The 16,710-nt window shown below is 55.9% G+C and overlaps 1 protein-coding gene across 3 annotated transcripts; it reads left to right on the top strand.

Annotated features, from left to right (window-relative positions):
• The first annotated feature begins 3,566 nt into the window (after nt 1–3,566).
• Rhpn1 (rhophilin Rho GTPase binding protein 1) lies at nt 3,567–15,491 on the top strand. 3 transcript variants are annotated; one of them, XM_023723952.1, is made up of 15 exons: nt 3,567–3,787; nt 8,786–8,901; nt 10,140–10,268; nt 10,400–10,475; nt 11,272–11,349; nt 11,660–11,784; nt 11,865–12,031; nt 12,269–12,369; nt 12,743–12,899; nt 12,978–13,082; nt 13,321–13,515; nt 14,085–14,161; nt 14,350–14,496; nt 14,581–14,742; nt 15,129–15,491. In XM_023723952.1, exons 1-15 carry the CDS (start codon nt 3,707–3,709, stop codon nt 15,318–15,320), a joined length of 1,908 nt encoding a protein of 635 aa, XP_023579720.1. In that variant the 5' UTR covers nt 3,567–3,706; the 3' UTR covers nt 15,321–15,491. The 3 variants fall into 3 exon arrangements, with proteins under 3 accessions (XP_023579720.1, XP_012371851.1, XP_023579721.1); XM_012516397.2 differs by having other exon boundaries at nt 12,191–12,369; XM_023723953.1 differs by lacking the exon at nt 11,660–11,784 and having other exon boundaries at nt 11,959–12,031; nt 12,191–12,369.
• The last annotated feature ends 1,219 nt before the right edge of the window (nt 15,492–16,710 follow it).

Raw genomic sequence — 16,710 nt, 5'->3', positions numbered from 1 at the left:
CCAGCCCTATTTAGTGTCTTTTAAAACAAACAAACAAAAAACATCAAAAAGCCTTTTTAACTTGGTTTGTACACATTTTATTTTTTGTCTTTCTGAGACAAGGTTTTTTAAGACTGTAGCCCAGGTTAGTCTCAAATCTGCAACAGTCCTCCTGCCTCAGCCTCCTGAGTTCTAGGATCACAAGCGAGCACCACCATCACAGCTTGCCTCTCCACTCTGAACAGAACTGTGTTTTTTTGTTTTTGCTTTTTGTTTTTTTTTGCAGAACCAGGGATTGAACTCAGACCCTTGCGCTTGCCAGGGAAGCGCTTATTCTACTGAGCCATCTCCCTGGCCCCCAGAACTGTGTTAAAATTGTTCAGATATCCATATCTATTGTGTATGTCACAATGATGATGGAAAAGAAATACACAGCTACTGGGCATGGTGACACACACCTGAAAAACCCCAGCACTCAGAAGTGACAAGTTGAAGACCAGTCTGGGTTCAAGCCAACCTGCAGTACATAGCAAGACCTGTCCCAAGAAACAAAAAAACAAAACAAAAAGCAATACACAGCCAGTTCAAGTGATTATCAATTTTTACTTTCTCTCTCTCTCTCTCTCTCTCTCTCTCTCTCTCTCTCTCTCTCTTTCTCTCAACGTTGGGATCAAACCTGGAGCCTCGTATATACTGGACAGGAGCCATAGCCCTAAACCACACCCAAGCTGAATGGCTTCCTATTTCCTTCACACCCTCTTGTCTTCTCTGGAGCCCACAACTATCTTATGCTGTCCTCAGTGCACTATTTGATGTATACTTTGTGTGTGTGTGTGTGTGTGTGTGTGTGTGTGTGTGCAACCGGGGATTGAACTCAGGTCCTTGCACTTGCCAGGCAAGTGCTTATTCTATTGAGCTATCTCCCCAGCCCTCAATATATACTTTTCACAGTTCAATCCTAAGCATTCTGCTGACTGAGGATATCTTAGTGTATTCAGACACATCAGGTTGTCTATTAGTTTACCTTCCTGGGCTTTTCTTGATACAGGGAACCTCCAAATGATATATGATAAAATACTGATCTCAGGGTAGATGACCTTCATATGGCCCAGGGGAAAAATGATCTTCCAACCTAAGAGATACCTGGGACAAGTTCATGTTCTCTGAAACTGAAGAATGAATTTTAGGAACAAACAAAGGTTATGAGCAGAATATATTAAGGAAAAGAAAGCTCCTGTTCAAGAGAGGAACAGGAGCCCCCCCCCGCCCCGCCCCCAAGTGGGTTGTTTCCGGAAAGCTGTCTTTTCCAGAGACTTTTATAGAGGAAAATCATATGATGACATGGGTCTAAGGTGGCGGAGAAAATGGGAACTGGCTTAAGTGGGCATGAGCTGGGACAAAACTATGGTCAACCAATGAGATTACAAGCATTACTGCTCAGCTAAATTGATTAAATCTAGTACCAAATGGGGAAGCGAGTCACATAGCAAGCAGCATGAATATGGCACAGGGTCTTCCTGTTGGGGGTTGGACTAGTGACTCACTTGGGCTCTTTCAAAATGATTGATACCTGTTTAGGATATCAATCCCTGATACCCATCCCTAGGGAAGTATGTAGCTGTGTTTCCTCTTTTGTCTTGGTCTGGAGGTGTGTTCCGTATGTCTCTTCCAAGTTGCAAGGTCACCTTGTCTTTCATCTTGTTTCCTCGAGGGCCTGGCCCTCAGTATGACTGCCTATAATATTCTATCTAACTCAGGGGCCTGCAACATTCTGACCTGCAGCCTACCAGCCTGGCTGCCTGCAACTCTGTTGGGTAGGACCCCTGGTGTGCCTCTAAGTCATCCTTGCCCGTGGCTGCACCCATTCAGTGTGCTGGCATGGATCACTTGGCCATCTCTTCCCACACTCAGAGTGATGACCCCAAGGAGCTCAGTAAACTCTGAGACACAAGGCTCTATCTACCCCATGGAGAGCTGGCTGGTAAACACCATAGAAAATCACTGATTTAATCCCTCTCTTTGTTGGCCTTCATCAGTAGCTTTCTGAGACAGTGGAAAAGAAAAATGTTGAGGCCACATTCCATACCTGCAAATGACCTTATTCTATCCTCCAATTTGAGGTCTGGGGCGATGGCTCAGTGGAATATGTGCTTCCCTGGCAAGCGCAAGGGCCTGAGTTCAATCCCTGGTTCTGCAAAAAAAAAAAACAAAAAACAAAAAACCTAAAGTCCAAAGATATCCTCCAATTTGATTTTTACTGGAGTCTAGACTTTCCAGTGGTCTCTGGCTGCTGAATTAAGACGCCCTGCAGAAGTGCTACGAGAGGAGTACTTAAGCCCTGGACATGATTTTGGCCATGCATGCTTCCTGGAATACACTAATGATTGATCCTTTCTGTATACACAGGTCAGTCTGAAACATCAAGAGGCTTGGGGCCCCTGTTGACTGGTACAAGATGGTGGCAGATAACGCCAGATAACCTGTGCTTAAGTCCCCACACTTGTACACTCACTGTGACCTTTCTCTCAGTGTAAGAGTGAAGTGAGAACAGGTGAGTACCCGCCAGGCAGAAGGCTAAAGCACCTGCAGTAGAGCAGGCGCCTGAGGGCCCAAAAAGGCCACCAGGGAATGGAGAGTCCTGGTCAAATTCAGAGCGGCTGGCAGGGGTAGGACGAGAGGGTTATCGCTGGGGGGCCACTGCACATGGCTGGTGCAGGCCAAGGAGCTTAGCTTACAGGATTTAGATCTGAGGATGACAAGGCCAAAGTGCGTGTGCATGGGAGGTTGTGCAGAAGATTAAAGCCCCAGCTCAGCAAAGGCGAGCAGTGAAAGAGGACTGCGATCGCTGCCTGCACCCCATCTTCCTCCCCGCAAAGGGTATGTTTGCAGATAAGCAGACCCACATGAAACCCGAGTGCCCGGCGTCTCGTAACCTAGAGGCTGATGAAAGCTCCTCAGAGATGCGTTGCAGGGCGCGCCCCACAGGGAGCGCGGGCTCTCGACAAAGTCCAATTCTACAAGCAGGTGCGGGAGGCAAGCCGGTTCTCAAAGTAAGTTCTTAAAATAGGTCAGTCCAGAAATCAGGATCTGGAAGCAAGTGCTGTAAACAGGTTTTGAAACCAGGCTGGTCATGGAAGGCGAGACCCGAGGACAGGAGCCCGAGCACAGCCCCCGCCCTGCCAGACAGGGAAGAAAGCAGGCATTGTTTAAGAACTCCCACAACTGTAGTCTCTAACCGTTTAAAAACCCCATTGTAAACAAGGGGAATGTCCCGCTGCCAGGGTGACGGAATAAAGCCCCCGAATTCCTGCAGGGTTGTGACCACGCCCGCCCGGGTCTCCACCCCGCTTCCAGCGAGGAGTTCTAACTTTCCCGCAAGTCAAGTTGCAGCTGGTGCACAGGCGCACTGCGCTCAGAGAGCCGGGCTGCGGTTGCTAGGGGTTACTGAACCCCAACACCACGGGTAGGGAGGGACTACCTCCTGGAGCCCGCCTTCCTCGAGCTCTGATTGGTACATAACTGGTGTCCGTCGAGGCGGCTGCAATCACTGATTGGACATCAGCCAGTTTTTCCCCGGGGAGCACCGCGCTGCCCCTGGCGCTGGAAGCTAAGAATCTGCGACCAGTGCGGTCTAGAGAGGAGCTGTGGTCACGGACGGTCGCTGGCTCGGGCGTCCTGGGGATTTCATTCACGCAGCCTCGCGGGTGTGGCTTGCAGAAGCCGGACGATGATCCTCGAGGAGAAGCCAGACGCTGAGGGCGAAGGCGAGGACAGCGCGCGGTTGCAGGCTGCCGGCAGCGTCCTCAAGGTGGGTCGCTGGGGAGGGGTGCTAGGCCCTGGCCTCCTGCCCTGTGGTCGGCGGTGAGTCAGGGCGCGCGGCCTTCCTGGCTGCTCCCTCCTTTGCCCTGGGAAAAACTGAGGTTCTGAAGGGACTCCAAATCCTGTGTCCCTTCTCCAGGCTTCTCTCTGCCTCCTCTAGGGGCCCCAATCGGGTAAGAGAGGAAACTTCCAGGAGTATGTGGGTGCCGAGGTCTGGGCTGTTGCTTCCCTGAACCCCGGCACCAAGTGTGGGTTCCGGTCAGTGACAGCGTCTCCACGTAAGCGCAGGTTTGTTTGTGGCACCCGTGTAAAGCTTTCTTTCTAGCTTTGCCCTGTGCACCTGCTCCAGAACCGGGTGTGCACTTGATGTAGCTTGTACCAGCAGGCAGCTTGAGCCTCCTAAACATCATCTCTGGGTACTTTGTATTCCTGGCACTGCTCAGCTCTGCCCCCTCGGAAGTCCCGAACCCCAGGCTTGACTGTAACCAGTTTTTCAGGAGCACTAGGGAAGTGAAGGTGGAGTTTGGAGACATTGGGTCAGTCTGTGCCTGAGAAGGCCGTATCTGCAGCCAAAGCCTGGGTGTTGGGGGTCAGTGCGAGGTGCCCTAGTGTTAGCACACAGCCCCCCGCCCCCCCCCCACACACACAAGGGCTGCTGAGCGGAAAGACTCCTGTTGCTAGTCCCAGGCATCGCCATGGCACTTTGCCCTCCTTTTCTAGGTGTCAGACTACACACTGTGCCTCACTGCTTCCGTTCCCCTGTTGTGTTTCTGGGGCTCAGGTGAAGGGAAGAAAAGAGAAGGGCATCAGCCAAGACTCGGGCTGGCCAGGCAGTGCAGGCTGGTGATGCAGGCCAGACCCCCAAAGGCTCTCTCCCTGCCCACCTTGCAGCATGCCAGATGGCATAGCAGTTAGCAGGCCCCCGGGAGAAGGAAGTGGCCTGTCTATTGCCCTCTGTGAACTCCCTCACAGGCTTTTCATGCCTGAAGGTGGCCTCTGTGTATGTGTTGTCGTGGGTAGTGGGTAGAAGGAATGTTTGGGAGGTTGCACAAACACGATGTGCCTGAGGTCTCCAGGCTGTGGGCTGTGGTCTCAGGGCCGTGGACTGTGCCCGAGGTCTTGGGGCTGTGGGCTGTGGCCATGCTCTGTCTTTGCCCTCCCTTGGCTGCATCACCTCTGGTCATTCTGGAGTGCTGCATCCTGAAGTAACCAGAAGCAGTCAGGGTACTTGGGAGACCTGTAGGAGGCTGCTGTGGGCCTCCCAGCCCTGCTCAGGCTCATCCTAAGTCCCACCACACAGCCTGGAAGTTCTTCCCTGGTACCAACTGGAAGGTCTTCCCCAATACCCACTGCTGGGCTGTAGCGAAGCCATACCCTCCACTAGGCCTTTAAACCAGCTATTCTGCTCAGAATTGGGTGGGACAGGACTAGCTAGCTATATATGTAAAGGCCACTGCTGGGTCTGTTCACAGGCCTGTGTGGCTAGGGTACACTGCAGCAGGAGGGAGCAGGCTGGCATTCAGTGAATGCCTATCTGTTGCTGGGCCTGGTGAACCCTGTTTTTGCGCCTTAGTGTTCATCCTCTGCCCAGCATGTGCACATCCTGCCAGCCCTGGGCTTCTGTTTATTGGTCCAAAGAATTGGTTGAAGAAGTGGCCCAAAGTTGCTCACTAGGGGCATGAAGGGGCCTAGTCACCATCTTTTTTTTTTTTTTTTTTTGCGAAACCAGGGATTGAACTCAGGACCTTGCGCTTGCCAGGGAAGCACTTATTCATCTCCCTGGCCCATCACCATCTTAAGTTAGTTGACCTCACTGATGCTTGCCACCAAGGGCTGCAGTATCAGAAGCCCCACCCTTGGGCACTGGCCTCTTGAGAGGGCCCCAGGTGAGCCAGGTTACATGCAAGGCCAACCTTGGCCCAGGGAGGCCGAGAGGCTAAGGGGTCAGGGAAGGCCAGTGGGAGAAGGCCAGGGACAGAGCAGCAGGGAGGGAGGTACGGTGCCCCTCACCTGCTCTGCAGCACGATGGCGGGTCTGCTCAAGGGCCCCCTACCTGGCGGGATACTAGCATGCTCCAAGTCGGTGATGGGAACCTTGCAGAACGTTCAGTGATAATGGACAGCTTTCTGCAGTACCCATACCATAGGTCTGCCACCACTGCTATGGGTTCTTGTTACAAATCCAGCAGGCCTAGCCCACAGTAGGCTGGACACTTGGAGTGAGGCAGTGCCCAGGTGTCCGAGTGACCATAAAAGGAAGCAGTTCCTGAGGACACTTGCCCTAACTTGTGGCTAGTGTGCATGCCACTCTGTGGTCCAGCGGGCATGTATGTGGCTTGTACCATTGTGTTCTGGGAGACTCCTTGCAACTATCCGTTAGACTCTATTCACCAAACACTGCTCAGGAGACCGAGGTGGCTGGTGTGGAGAGTGCTGGGCTGCCACCCTTATGGGCTGTCCAGGTCCTCTGTGTTCAAGTAAAACCACAGAGGGCAAGAATCAGGGCTCCCTCAGATGGGCGGGCATTGGCAGGCAGGGTCTGGAAGGTGTGGCACTGGGAGAGGAGCTTGACTGTCGGAGTGGGGCTTTTTCCCACAGAGTGTCTCCAGATGGAATTTGAGAGGCACAGGGATACCTTGCTCTGTTTTGCTGTTCCCAGGCCCATTATTCTAGGGTACCTATCCCCTAGCTTTGCTTTTTTTTTTTTTTTTTTTTTTTTGCGGAACCAGGGATTGAACTCAGGCCCTTGCACTTGCCAAGGAAGCGCTTATTCCACTGAGTCATCTCCCCGGCCCCTTCCCCTAGCTTTTCTTAGTCCCTGGACAGGACAGTTCTGGCCGCCACCCTATACCAGGACCCTGGGTCTGTGGGTGGGGGTGGGAGGTGTTTATTTGTCTTTTCCCCCTCCCTTTCCCTCCAGGCTATGGCCACGCCCTGTCTCTGGGCAGTACTCCTTTGTTACACACCAGAGACTGTAACAGGTTCAGTGTTTCCAGTAGAGTGGGACCAAAACAGTCACAGTGCAGTAGATAGCACAAGGGAGGGGCTAGGCAGCCTTTGTTTCCAGAGGGCAGGAGGTTGTTCCTGGGGTGGGGTGGGTCCCCATCACCCGTGCCCCTCCCCAGTGCTCCTGTCCCACTGCCTACAGTGAAAAACTGGGTGTGGGCCAGCAGCTTCTGGAGTCCAGTCACCCCCGCAGGTCCAGCCCTGGCTTGCTTGTCTCCCACCCCTTCCTCACATAGATTAAGAGGTTACAGGAACACTACGGACAGGAAGTGCCCAGGGGCCCCTAGCAGCCTGGTTTTTGCTGCTTACCACACCCCTCAGAAGCTGAAGTGGGACCTTTACAAAGGAGTATTCAGCTCTGGTGATGGACCAAGACCCCCAGCCCCATGCAGGGGAGACCATGTGGCCTCATCTTGTCTCCTCTGTACAGGCAGCATGAGGTGCCTTGGGAAAGCAGCGCAGGCCCTGGAGTGTAGCTGCTGGGGCAGCCAAGGAGGCAAGGGGAGGCAAGGCTGGGCTCTGCTCTGCCTGTCAGTGGGCCCAGGCCCCCGGCAGGAGGCACTCTGCCCCACTGCTTTTCCACCCGTTTGTCCAGGGTGAGTCCCTTCTCCCTGGTGCTCAGGAACCTCTTGAAGCCTCCTGTCTTTCATCCCAATCCTTGTGCAGTCCTTACTGAATGATCCATTCCTCTTGGAAAGCCAGCCTGGGGAAGGGGATCTGGAGCCCTGATCAAGGTAGCCAAAGGCCAAGGAGCCTCCTGCAACAGGTATAAGACCCTCCTTAGAGTGCAGTGAGGGGCAGGGACAAACGAGCACCCTTGAGTTGAGACTGCAAGCCCCACTGCAGTACCACCCAAATGAAGCCCTTTGACCATGCCATCAGGGAAGTGTCCTTTGAGGCATTGTTTGAGGGTTGGTGACCGTCTGTGGAGATGTTGCACAGGAAAGGAGCCCTCTAGGGAGTCCTTCTTGCCATCTGGGTTCGTAGTGACCCAGACCTGGTGAGGCCCTGAATGGTTTCAGGGGGAGGCACAGTGACCTCAGGCTACGCTGTGCCCCTGTGCCCTCGCTGTCTGGCATTGCTGGGACAAAGCCTCAATGTGACTGGGCCCGTGGCTGGGGGTGGAGGGCAGGAATAACTCAGATCACCTCCCTCACATCATCCAGGAGGAACCTGGATTCAGCACCTTACTCCCTTCCCCACAGGGCTGTGCACTTCCTCCATGTAGCCCACTACCTATACTTGCTCGGTGGCCATGCTGCCTGGTGCCTGTGACCACTCTCCCCTGCAAACCCCGGTGGGTAGAGCCCTGGAGCCAAGCCTGCCTAGGTTTCCGTAATATGGAACCAAGCTCTTGTTGGAGTGACCCCGGACCAGCTTCTTGTATGAATGGGCTGGGGACTCCAGGGAGTCAAGCTTCCTTAGGGAGGGCTTCTCTGTAGAAATCCACACCCTGCGTTGAGAGGCAGGCCCTGGGAGAGGCTCATTTCAACTTTTTTTTGGTGGAAACTGTGATTGAACTCAGGCTCTTGCGCTTGCCAGGGAAGCGCTTATTCTACTGAGCCATCTCCCTGGCCTGAGAGGCTCATTTCGGTGGAAAGGTATTTGCCAAGCATTCTTGAGGCCTGGGGACCTATCCCCAGCACCATAAATAAAAATTCATAATCACCCATGTTTTAAGAACCAGTTGCTATAGTGTGGACCTAATTCCAATTACTTGGGAGGCTGAGGCAGGACTGCTTGGTGTACTATAAGGGTGCTTGGTAAAAGGAGAATGGACCGTGCAGGGAAGATACTTGACATGTGGGCCTTTTAACTGGCTAGGATGGAGCTTGGCCTGTGACATCTGAGAGGAAAATACCTGTGCTGGCTGGGTGCCCATGTCCCTAGCCAGGCCCATCTCACAGGCTCTAGCCCCTTTCCCCTAGGGCAGCTGGGTCAGGGCTCAGGAATGGGTATGATCTCTTATGGCCTTCCTGCAGCGCTGTGACCCCCTGGCACAGACTCAGCACAGCTGGCTCCAGAGCCAAAGGACCCGGATCTACCAGCAGATTGCCAAGGAGTTGCGGATGCGGACAGGTGCTGAGAACCTCTATAGGTGAGCGCCTGAGCCCCTCAAGACCTGGGGGTGGGCATGGCCCATGTGAGTGATAGGACCAAGCTGGTAACCCAGGCAGGCCTCTGCTGGTAGTTGGCTACAGAAGGCCTGTCTTAGTTACTTTTCTCATTGCTGACACAAAATATCCAACACTGAAAGTTAAAGGAGAAAAAGTTTCTTTTTTTTTTAATATTTATTTATTTATTTATTTATTTATTTATTTTGTGTGTGTGTGGCCAGCTCAGCCCACCAGAGGGCGGGGCTGGCTGGCATGTGGTGCTGGAGGATTGAACCGCGGTCCCCGTGCTTTGCTTAGCTTAACTTGTTCTAAGTAGGTGCTTTAGACCACTGAGCCATCTCACCAGCCCGAGAAAAAGTTTCTTTAGCGCATAGTTTATAGAGATCTTAGTCCGCAATCAACTGACTGACTCCAAGGCAGGGTGGCTCATGGCAGAGGGGCAACCACTCATGGCAGCAGAAGACAGCAAAAGCAATTTGGGTCCTTTATTCTGTATGTAAGCTACCTGCCCGAAGGCAGGTGTAGCTCTCACATCCTTAATCCCAGCATTGGACCATGAATCAGTCACAAACTGTAGATTCAGCCACCTCCAAAAAGCACCCCTCATGACTACATGAGGCTTTGGGGGACAAACCATAACAAGGGCACATGAAAAGGTGGCCTCCCACCCAGGGAGCTCTCACCTAGCTCCTGGCAGCCATGCGGTATACTTATGATTCAGCAGAGACCTTGAGGCAAACCGAGCCCTTCCCAAGGGTGCAAAACTGGAATCGCCTTCGGGAGGCTCGAGCAAGACATGCAGTGGCCAGCATGGGGGAGAGAGGCCACATCATGCATCCCAAGGCTGGGGAGCTGGGAAGTCTTCTGGCTCAGGACCAGCCTCTTTCTTCAAGTACCCTGCCCGTGGCAGCCTATCCTGCCGGGGAGCTCAAGACTCCACTCCTGAGCAGCCTGTGCCCCTCATCCAGCAGAGTTGTTTTGGAGTTACCCTGGAGGACATGTGAATGAGGGGAGCCCCTGCAGCCACTCTGCATGAGGCCGTGAATCGTAGGAGGAGGACACAGAAAAGCGAGGGTGGTAGCTGTGGGCCCGCAGCCCCCATCCCCCCTCCACAGCGCCATCCTCCAGAGGGCAGGCTCTGGAGCTCAGCAGGGCAGGAGGGCCGGATCATGAGATCCGCTGTGGGCCAGGGCTGCTGACCACCTCTGCCCTCCCCCAGAGCAACCAGCAACAACCAGGTCCGAGAGACGGTCGCCCTGGAGCTGAGCTATGTCAACTCCAACCTACAGCTGCTGAAGGAGGAGCTGGAGGGGCTCAGCAGCATGGCCGACCCAGAGCAGCCCAAGGGGTGAGCATTCAAGCAGAGGTGCACACATGTGAGGGTTAAGGGGAGCACCCTTGGTCTGGGTTATGGGAGTGCAGGGAGTGGACTCTAGGCCACTGTGGGAGTGCATCCAAAACCAATGTTTCTGGTTCTAGTGAAGGTGTCACTGTCCCCATGATCCCCCTGGGCCTGAAGGAGACCAAGGAGCTGGACTGGGCCACATCCTTGAAGGTACACCCTGGTCTGTGAGCAGTGAGGGACACTGCCCGCCCCTGCACTGCCCTGGGGCCTAGAACAGTTTTGAGGCTTCCTGGTCAGGCCAGTTCATTGAGGCTCAGATGAGGAAACCGAGGCCAAGAGGGAGAAAGAGATGACCCAGAACTGCCCATAGGCATGGCAGAAGTGGCCAGAGACCTGGTTTCCTGCCCTGGGCAGGCCTCCTTCTTCCTGCTACACTCAGTTCCCATACCCTGAGCTGTAGATCTGCTGGGTGGGCTTGGATTTGGGCCCTTCCCTAGGATGGGCATATTGGGACCTAGACATCCTGCTAGAAGCACCAGGATGACTGCAGGGTCCTGGGTGCTCCTGCTGAGGGTCCTACTGGCTCAGAGACCCTAGGTGGAGCCTGTGCTATGAACATTACAGCCTTCCAAGTATACTGGGAGGCCTCAGACACCAGACAGGGCCAAGTCCTGTCTGCCACTGCCTCACAGGGTCTCATGGCAGGAACTTGACCTTATACCTCAAGTGTCTGAATTTCCAAGTGACAGGCTGCACCTGCACTTGGGATTACCATGGGATTAGAAAAGGATTGTATGTAAAGACCGCACCAGCAGCCCTAGTCCAGAGCCAAGGGGCAGACCCACCCCAACACCTGTGCCAGTGCCACCAAGCCCCTCACACCCACAGGCCCTCGGCACTCCCAGCCCTGCATGGGCAACCAGCTTGTGCTGCGCCTGGACCCTTCCTCCCCAGGGCAAACTGCCCGGCACTGGGCACCCCAGAGGCCAGCACAGTTCTTTTGCAGGAGCTGATCTCAGGGCACTTTGGAGAGGATGATGCTACCTATGAGACAGAGATCATGGAGCTGGAGAGCCTGCGGCAGGTGGGTGGACCGCTCCCAGCTCACTCTTCCCTTCTGTAGAGCAGATGCAGGTGGGGAAACCAAGACTTGGGCGGTGAAGCTCCAGGCAAATGATTACCTGGCAGGAGCCGCACATCTGGGGAGGATATCAAGGAGACAGCCACATAGGTGTGCTGGCCACTCCTCGTGCCTCTCACCCCAGGGCACCTTCCCATTGTGTCCTGAAGCCCTGGATGGCATTTGCTTCATAAAGCTCACACCCAAGGGATCCCAGCCAGTGTGTGTGAGTGAGGTTTCTGGGCGGTGGGGCCCAGCCATTGCTGCCCCACAGGCCATGCGGACCCCCAGCCGGGATGAAGCGGGCCTGCAGCTGCTCGAGGCCTACTACAGCCAGCTCTGCTTCCTGGACATGCGCTTCTTCAGCTCTGCTCGGAGCCCTGGGCTGCTCTTCCAGTGGTAGGGGCTGGGGTGGGGGGTGCCCTGGGGACAGGAGGCCTGGGTTTCAGAGAACTGCTCCCAGCCTGAGCCCCTCACAGGTACGACTCACTCACGGGAGTCCCAGCACAGCAGCGGGCCCTGGCCTTTGAGAAGGGCAGTGTGCTGTTCAACATCGGCGCTCTCCACACACAGATTGGGGCGTGTCAGGACCGCTCCTGCCCAGAGGGTGCCCACCGTGCCGCCCAGGCCTTCCAGAGGGCTGCTGGTGAGAATACCCTACATCCACAGTTGGGCCACCTCTCCTTTCCTGTGGCAGAGCTGAGGCAGGCAGGCCGGCCCCCAGCATGAGAAGCTTGGCATACTTAGGGTGGCCCTAGTGCACTTGGGGAGGCCCTGCTACTGTGAGCACCCACTTTATCCACAGGAGCCTTCAGCCTCTTGAGGGAGAACTTCTCCCATGCCCCAAGCCCAGACATGAGTACCGCCTGTCTCTCCACACTAGAGCAGCTCATGGCTGCCCAGGCCCAGGAGTGCATCTTCGAGGGCCTCTCACTGCCAGCCCCTGCCACCCCCCACAACTGCCTGGCCCAGGAAGCTGCCCAGGTGAGTCGAAGGAGCTCTGCTGAGAACCCTCAACAGCCTGGCTGCTCCATAGTGACTTGTGGACAGAGGACTGAGAAGTCAGCAGGATATGGGCAGAGCTTGGTCAGGGAGCCAAATCATACTTGGATTAGTTCTGTTCTGTGTCGATCCCCAAAGCCAGCAACTGTCCTGGCTCATGGGGGCCCAAGTGTCTACCTTGGGAGACAGGACAAATCAGAGTAGAAATTTGGGTCCTAGGACACTGGGGTCAGCCTCAGGTGCTTGGAGCAAAGGAACTTGGTTTAGAGTAGATACAGGCTGGGCCCGAGTGTGACGAGCAAGGGCTCCCCAGGGATGGCAGGGGGCCCCAGTGTGTCCACATGCCTGCCAACAGGTGGCAGCTGAGTACAGGCTTGTACACCGGGCCATGGCCCAGCCACCTGTCCAAGACTATGTGCCCCCATCCTGGACCACCCTGGTGCATGTCAAGACGGAACACTTCCACGCGCTGGCCCACTACCACGCTGCAATGGCCCTCTGTGACAGCTCCTGTGAGTGTCCCCACCCCGTGTGTCTGGGGTGTAAACTGGGGGCTTGTGCTCACCTCTCACAGCCTCTCTGACCTGCAGCTGAAGACAAGCTTCCCACGCATGAGCAGGCCTTCCAGTCCCCGCAGTCCCCTGAGTCCCACGGTCCTCCACTGCCACAGCAGCCAGAGGAGCGCAGGAAGCTTGGTGAGGGCCTGCAGGTGGAAGGTGCGGGGGTGGGGGGGAGCGTTGTCACTTGGCACCTGATACCTCTGTGCTGCCTGGGTAGGTGGGGCCACATTGGTGGCAGTGCTTACCTAGCCAAGCCCTCTTGGTTTGGCCAACTTCCCAGTTGCCCCTGCGGCCCATACCCAACACTGGGCTGCATCCCAGAGGGTGGGGACTGGGATTGACTTTGTGTGATAGCACTGTGCCTTGTGTACAGCCAAGGCCCACCTGAAACGCGCCATACTGGGCCAGGAAGAGGCCCTGCGGCTACATGCTTTGTGCCGTGTCCTGCGCACAGTGGACCTGCTACAGGCTGTAGTGGCCCAGGCCCTGCAACACTCACTGGCCAAGTACTCGGAGCTTGAGCGTGAGGATGACTTCTTTGAGGCTGCGGAAGCCCCGGACATCCAGCGTGAGCAGCTAGGACCCAGCAGGCTGGGTATACCCCCATAGCCCAGAGGTGGGCCACACCCCTGCAGCTAAAAGTGCTGTTGCCAATCAGGTACCATGGTGCATGCCCATTATCCCAGGAACTTGGCAGGCCAAGGCAAGAAGATTACAAGTCTAAGGTCAGCCTGGGCAATTTAGTAAGACTGTGTTGCAAATTTTTTTTAAGAGGAAGGTAGTATATAGCTCCATATGTGAGGCCCTAGTTATATTCCCAGTACCAGGAAAAAGATACAGTAACCAAGGCCATGTCCTGCCAGCCTCAGGAGGGGTGGGAGCTCCAGCTGGGCTGGACAGTGCCCCTGCTGAGACCCTGTGTTCTCTCACACTTGGCTCCTGCTTTGGGGAAGCCAGCCAGGGACAGCCCCACTGAGCGGGACAGGGAAGGCCCGGGATAGCAAGGCAAAAGGCCAGGGATCCCAAGAAGGGCCCAATGGGCACTGGGGTCATACCTCCCCTGGGATAGAGCTCGGGGTCTTAGGGTCCATGAGTCTTGGACTTACTGTGGTCCTCCTTGTCCTCTCACCCTGTCAGCTAAGACCCACCAGAAGCTAGCAGTCAGGCCATCTAGCCTGTCACAGATGAAAGTGGCTGACATCTTCCACCGGCTGGTGAGCACGCAGCTTGCAAACACCTTGCATAATGGGGCCGCGATCCCACTTCAGCATTCTGCACAGGCCTTGCCCCTCCTCCCCTGCAACCACCTCATTAGTTCCTATTCCAAAGAATCCAGGTAGAAGTGGGGTGCTCACGGCCCTCACACTCTAGCCCAGCAAGGTCCTGACCCCTTCTCTTCCAGGGGCCCCTGTCTGTATTCTCAACCAAGAACCGGTGGCAGCTGGTGGGACCCGTCCACATGGCCCGAGGAGAGGGTGGCTTCGGCTTCACGCTCCGGGGAGACTCACCTGTCCTCATCGCTGCTGTGGTTCCTGGGGGTCCGGCTGCAGTAAGGGCCCCCTGGTCTGAGGTTGGGCCCTGGCTGCAGCCTGGCAGGCTGTCCTGCTGCCTCACCAGTCTGTATTCCCTATAGGCAGCTGGCCTGAAGGAGGGGGACTACATCGTGTCAGTGAACGCGCAGCCTTGCAAGTGGTGGAAGCATGCAGAGGTTGTGGCGCAGCTGAGGGCTGCGGGCGAGGGGGGCGTGAGCCTGCAGGTGGTGTCCCTGCTGCCCAGTCCTGAGCCACGTGGCACGGTGAGCCCCTCAGGGCCCCCAAACTTCTTGTTTGCACCCAAACCCCGCTCCTTCACCTAGATACTCCAGAGGCCTCCACAGGAAGAAGTGGCAGGTTGAGGGCCTTCACTGGGGTTAGCCTAGTGGCGGCCACCTCTGCTGCTGCCACCACCTGGCAGCTGCTGCTCTATACCGAGGAAGCTCTTGACTATCTTAGTGGGACTCTGATCCTGAACTTAAGGCTTCCAGAGATAGTCACCCACAGGGTTGGGTGGCATGTGGCCACACCAGCAAAGCCCGGGTCACAACCACAGCAAGCCTGCCACCTCCAGACAGCTTTGCTTCTCCCATCGTGAGCAGTGGAACAGGCCTTGGAGCTGACCGTGACCTTCTCTTCCTGGCTGCAGGGGGACCATCGGCCGGGCCTGCTGGGTCCAGGGGGGCTTCTGAAGAGCCAGAGAGAATGTGGCTTTGAGACACCAGCCCCCATGCATGCCAGCACCTTGCACCTCCTTGGCTGGAGCCGCAAGGCCAAGTGGTGCAAGACCGGGGGCCGTCTCCAGCCCAGCGCTGGTGGAGACTCTGGTACCTGCCCCTGAGCCAGGTGTGCCCTGTGCTCTCCAAGCCCCAGGGGGTCCCCAGGGCCAGTGCCTCCCTGGTTCCGGCAATCAGGAGTAGCCTATGCATTCTGTCCCTCACATTGGATGACCTTCAGGCTGTGCCTGCTCTGCTCAAGGCTGAGATATCCATTAAAGATTATGGTCAGGCAAGATGGGTCTGAGCCCAGTGCGGGGGCGGGGTGGCCATTTCACCCATAGCCGAAAGTGTCGTAGGGCCCTCTGGGCACGGTGCTCAGGCCACCTCTTTGGGAGCTTCTGCCCCCTACAGCCAGCCCCCTGCTGTGCCCATCCACACCCTACCTCAGGGCTCACTGAGCTTCTTAGTTGGTGTTCCTGGCAGGCTCCCCTCTACAACCCCAGCCCTGCCTGGACAGAGCTCAGTCAGCTCCCTTGCTGGCCATGGCCCCTGCACAGGGTCCCGGCCAAGGCCTGCCCCTTGCAAGGCCTTCTTTCCCCTCCCTACTCCTGCTGTCCTGCCCTCTGCCCAAGAGACTCCAGGTCCTGGGTCTCCTGCACCTGCTGTGCTATGATGCACATGATCCCAAGGCCATCAACAAGAGCTGTGTCCCCAGATCCCTTGGAAAGATGGGCTGGGGACCTGAATTCCAAAGAGTCAGGAAAAGAACTGCTTTGGAGGTAGTCCTGAGCTACACAGGGGGATAGCCACTGGAAAGCCTGTCCAGTGGGCTGAGGATAGACACTGCTGGCCAGCCATTGTCCCTCCGGCCACCAGGGGGCAGCCCCTGCCCACTCTTGCAACCATAGGGAGGCTACTATCTTCTGCCAATTCCCGATCTGTGGGACAGACTCAGGAAAGCAAGGCAGACCCCTCCTAGTCAGAGACCCCCCTCTTTTGTCCAGTCCTTGCTGAGTTCTTCCCACCCATGGAGAAACAGCCAGCTCTGTGCTCTGGCTCTGGTTCTGTGGTCCAGGACCTACCATCCTATTACCCCCTCCCCACTTAAGCACTGATATCAGGGTCCTAGGGGATGAGAGTGTGTGGGGTAAGTGTAAGGATGAGTATGGGATGGGGGCTGGAACCGTGGGGGGGTGTGAGGAGGGCAAGCCCATGAGCTGGAGCCTAGCCACAGCTGTGTATTCCACAAAGCAGGAGGGAAGGGCCCCACCAGCCTGAGCCTGGGAATGAGGCTCCAGGTGCACTGGCCTCCCTTGGGCCTCCTTGGAGAATCTCCAGCTCAGCAGAATGGGCCAAGGTCAGGCAGGGCTCCTCAGTGCTTATTAATTTGATTAATAAAACTGTGCGTCAAGGAGGCCATTATGTGATAATCAGGTATGACAGGTGTGGTGGGCTCTGTCTGGGAGGGAAGACTGTACTCCCGCCTCTTGCAGCTTGTCCACACCTGAGGAG

Source organism: Octodon degus, unplaced genomic scaffold (genome assembly GCF_000260255.1).
Source record: "Octodon degus isolate 3935 unplaced genomic scaffold, OctDeg1.0 scaffold00104, whole genome shotgun sequence".
In the NCBI taxonomy this organism is placed as follows: Eukaryota; Metazoa; Chordata; class Mammalia; order Rodentia; family Octodontidae; genus Octodon; species Octodon degus.
The sequence above is the reverse complement of the archived record's forward strand: the minus strand, read 5'-3'. Positions and strand labels throughout refer to the sequence as shown.

Coding starts and splice junctions, on each gene's coding strand:
- Rhpn1 (XM_012516397.2), top strand. CDS start 3,707: ATGATCCTCGAGGAGAAGCCAGACGCTGAGGGCGAAGGCGAGGACAGC. Junction 3,788..8,785: donor CTGCCGGCAGCGTCCTCAAG/GTGGGTCGCTGG, acceptor GCCTTCCTGCAG/CGCTGTGACCCCCTGGCACA. Junction 10,269..10,399: donor GACCCAGAGCAGCCCAAGGG/GTGAGCATTCAA, acceptor TTCTGGTTCTAG/TGAAGGTGTCACTGTCCCCA.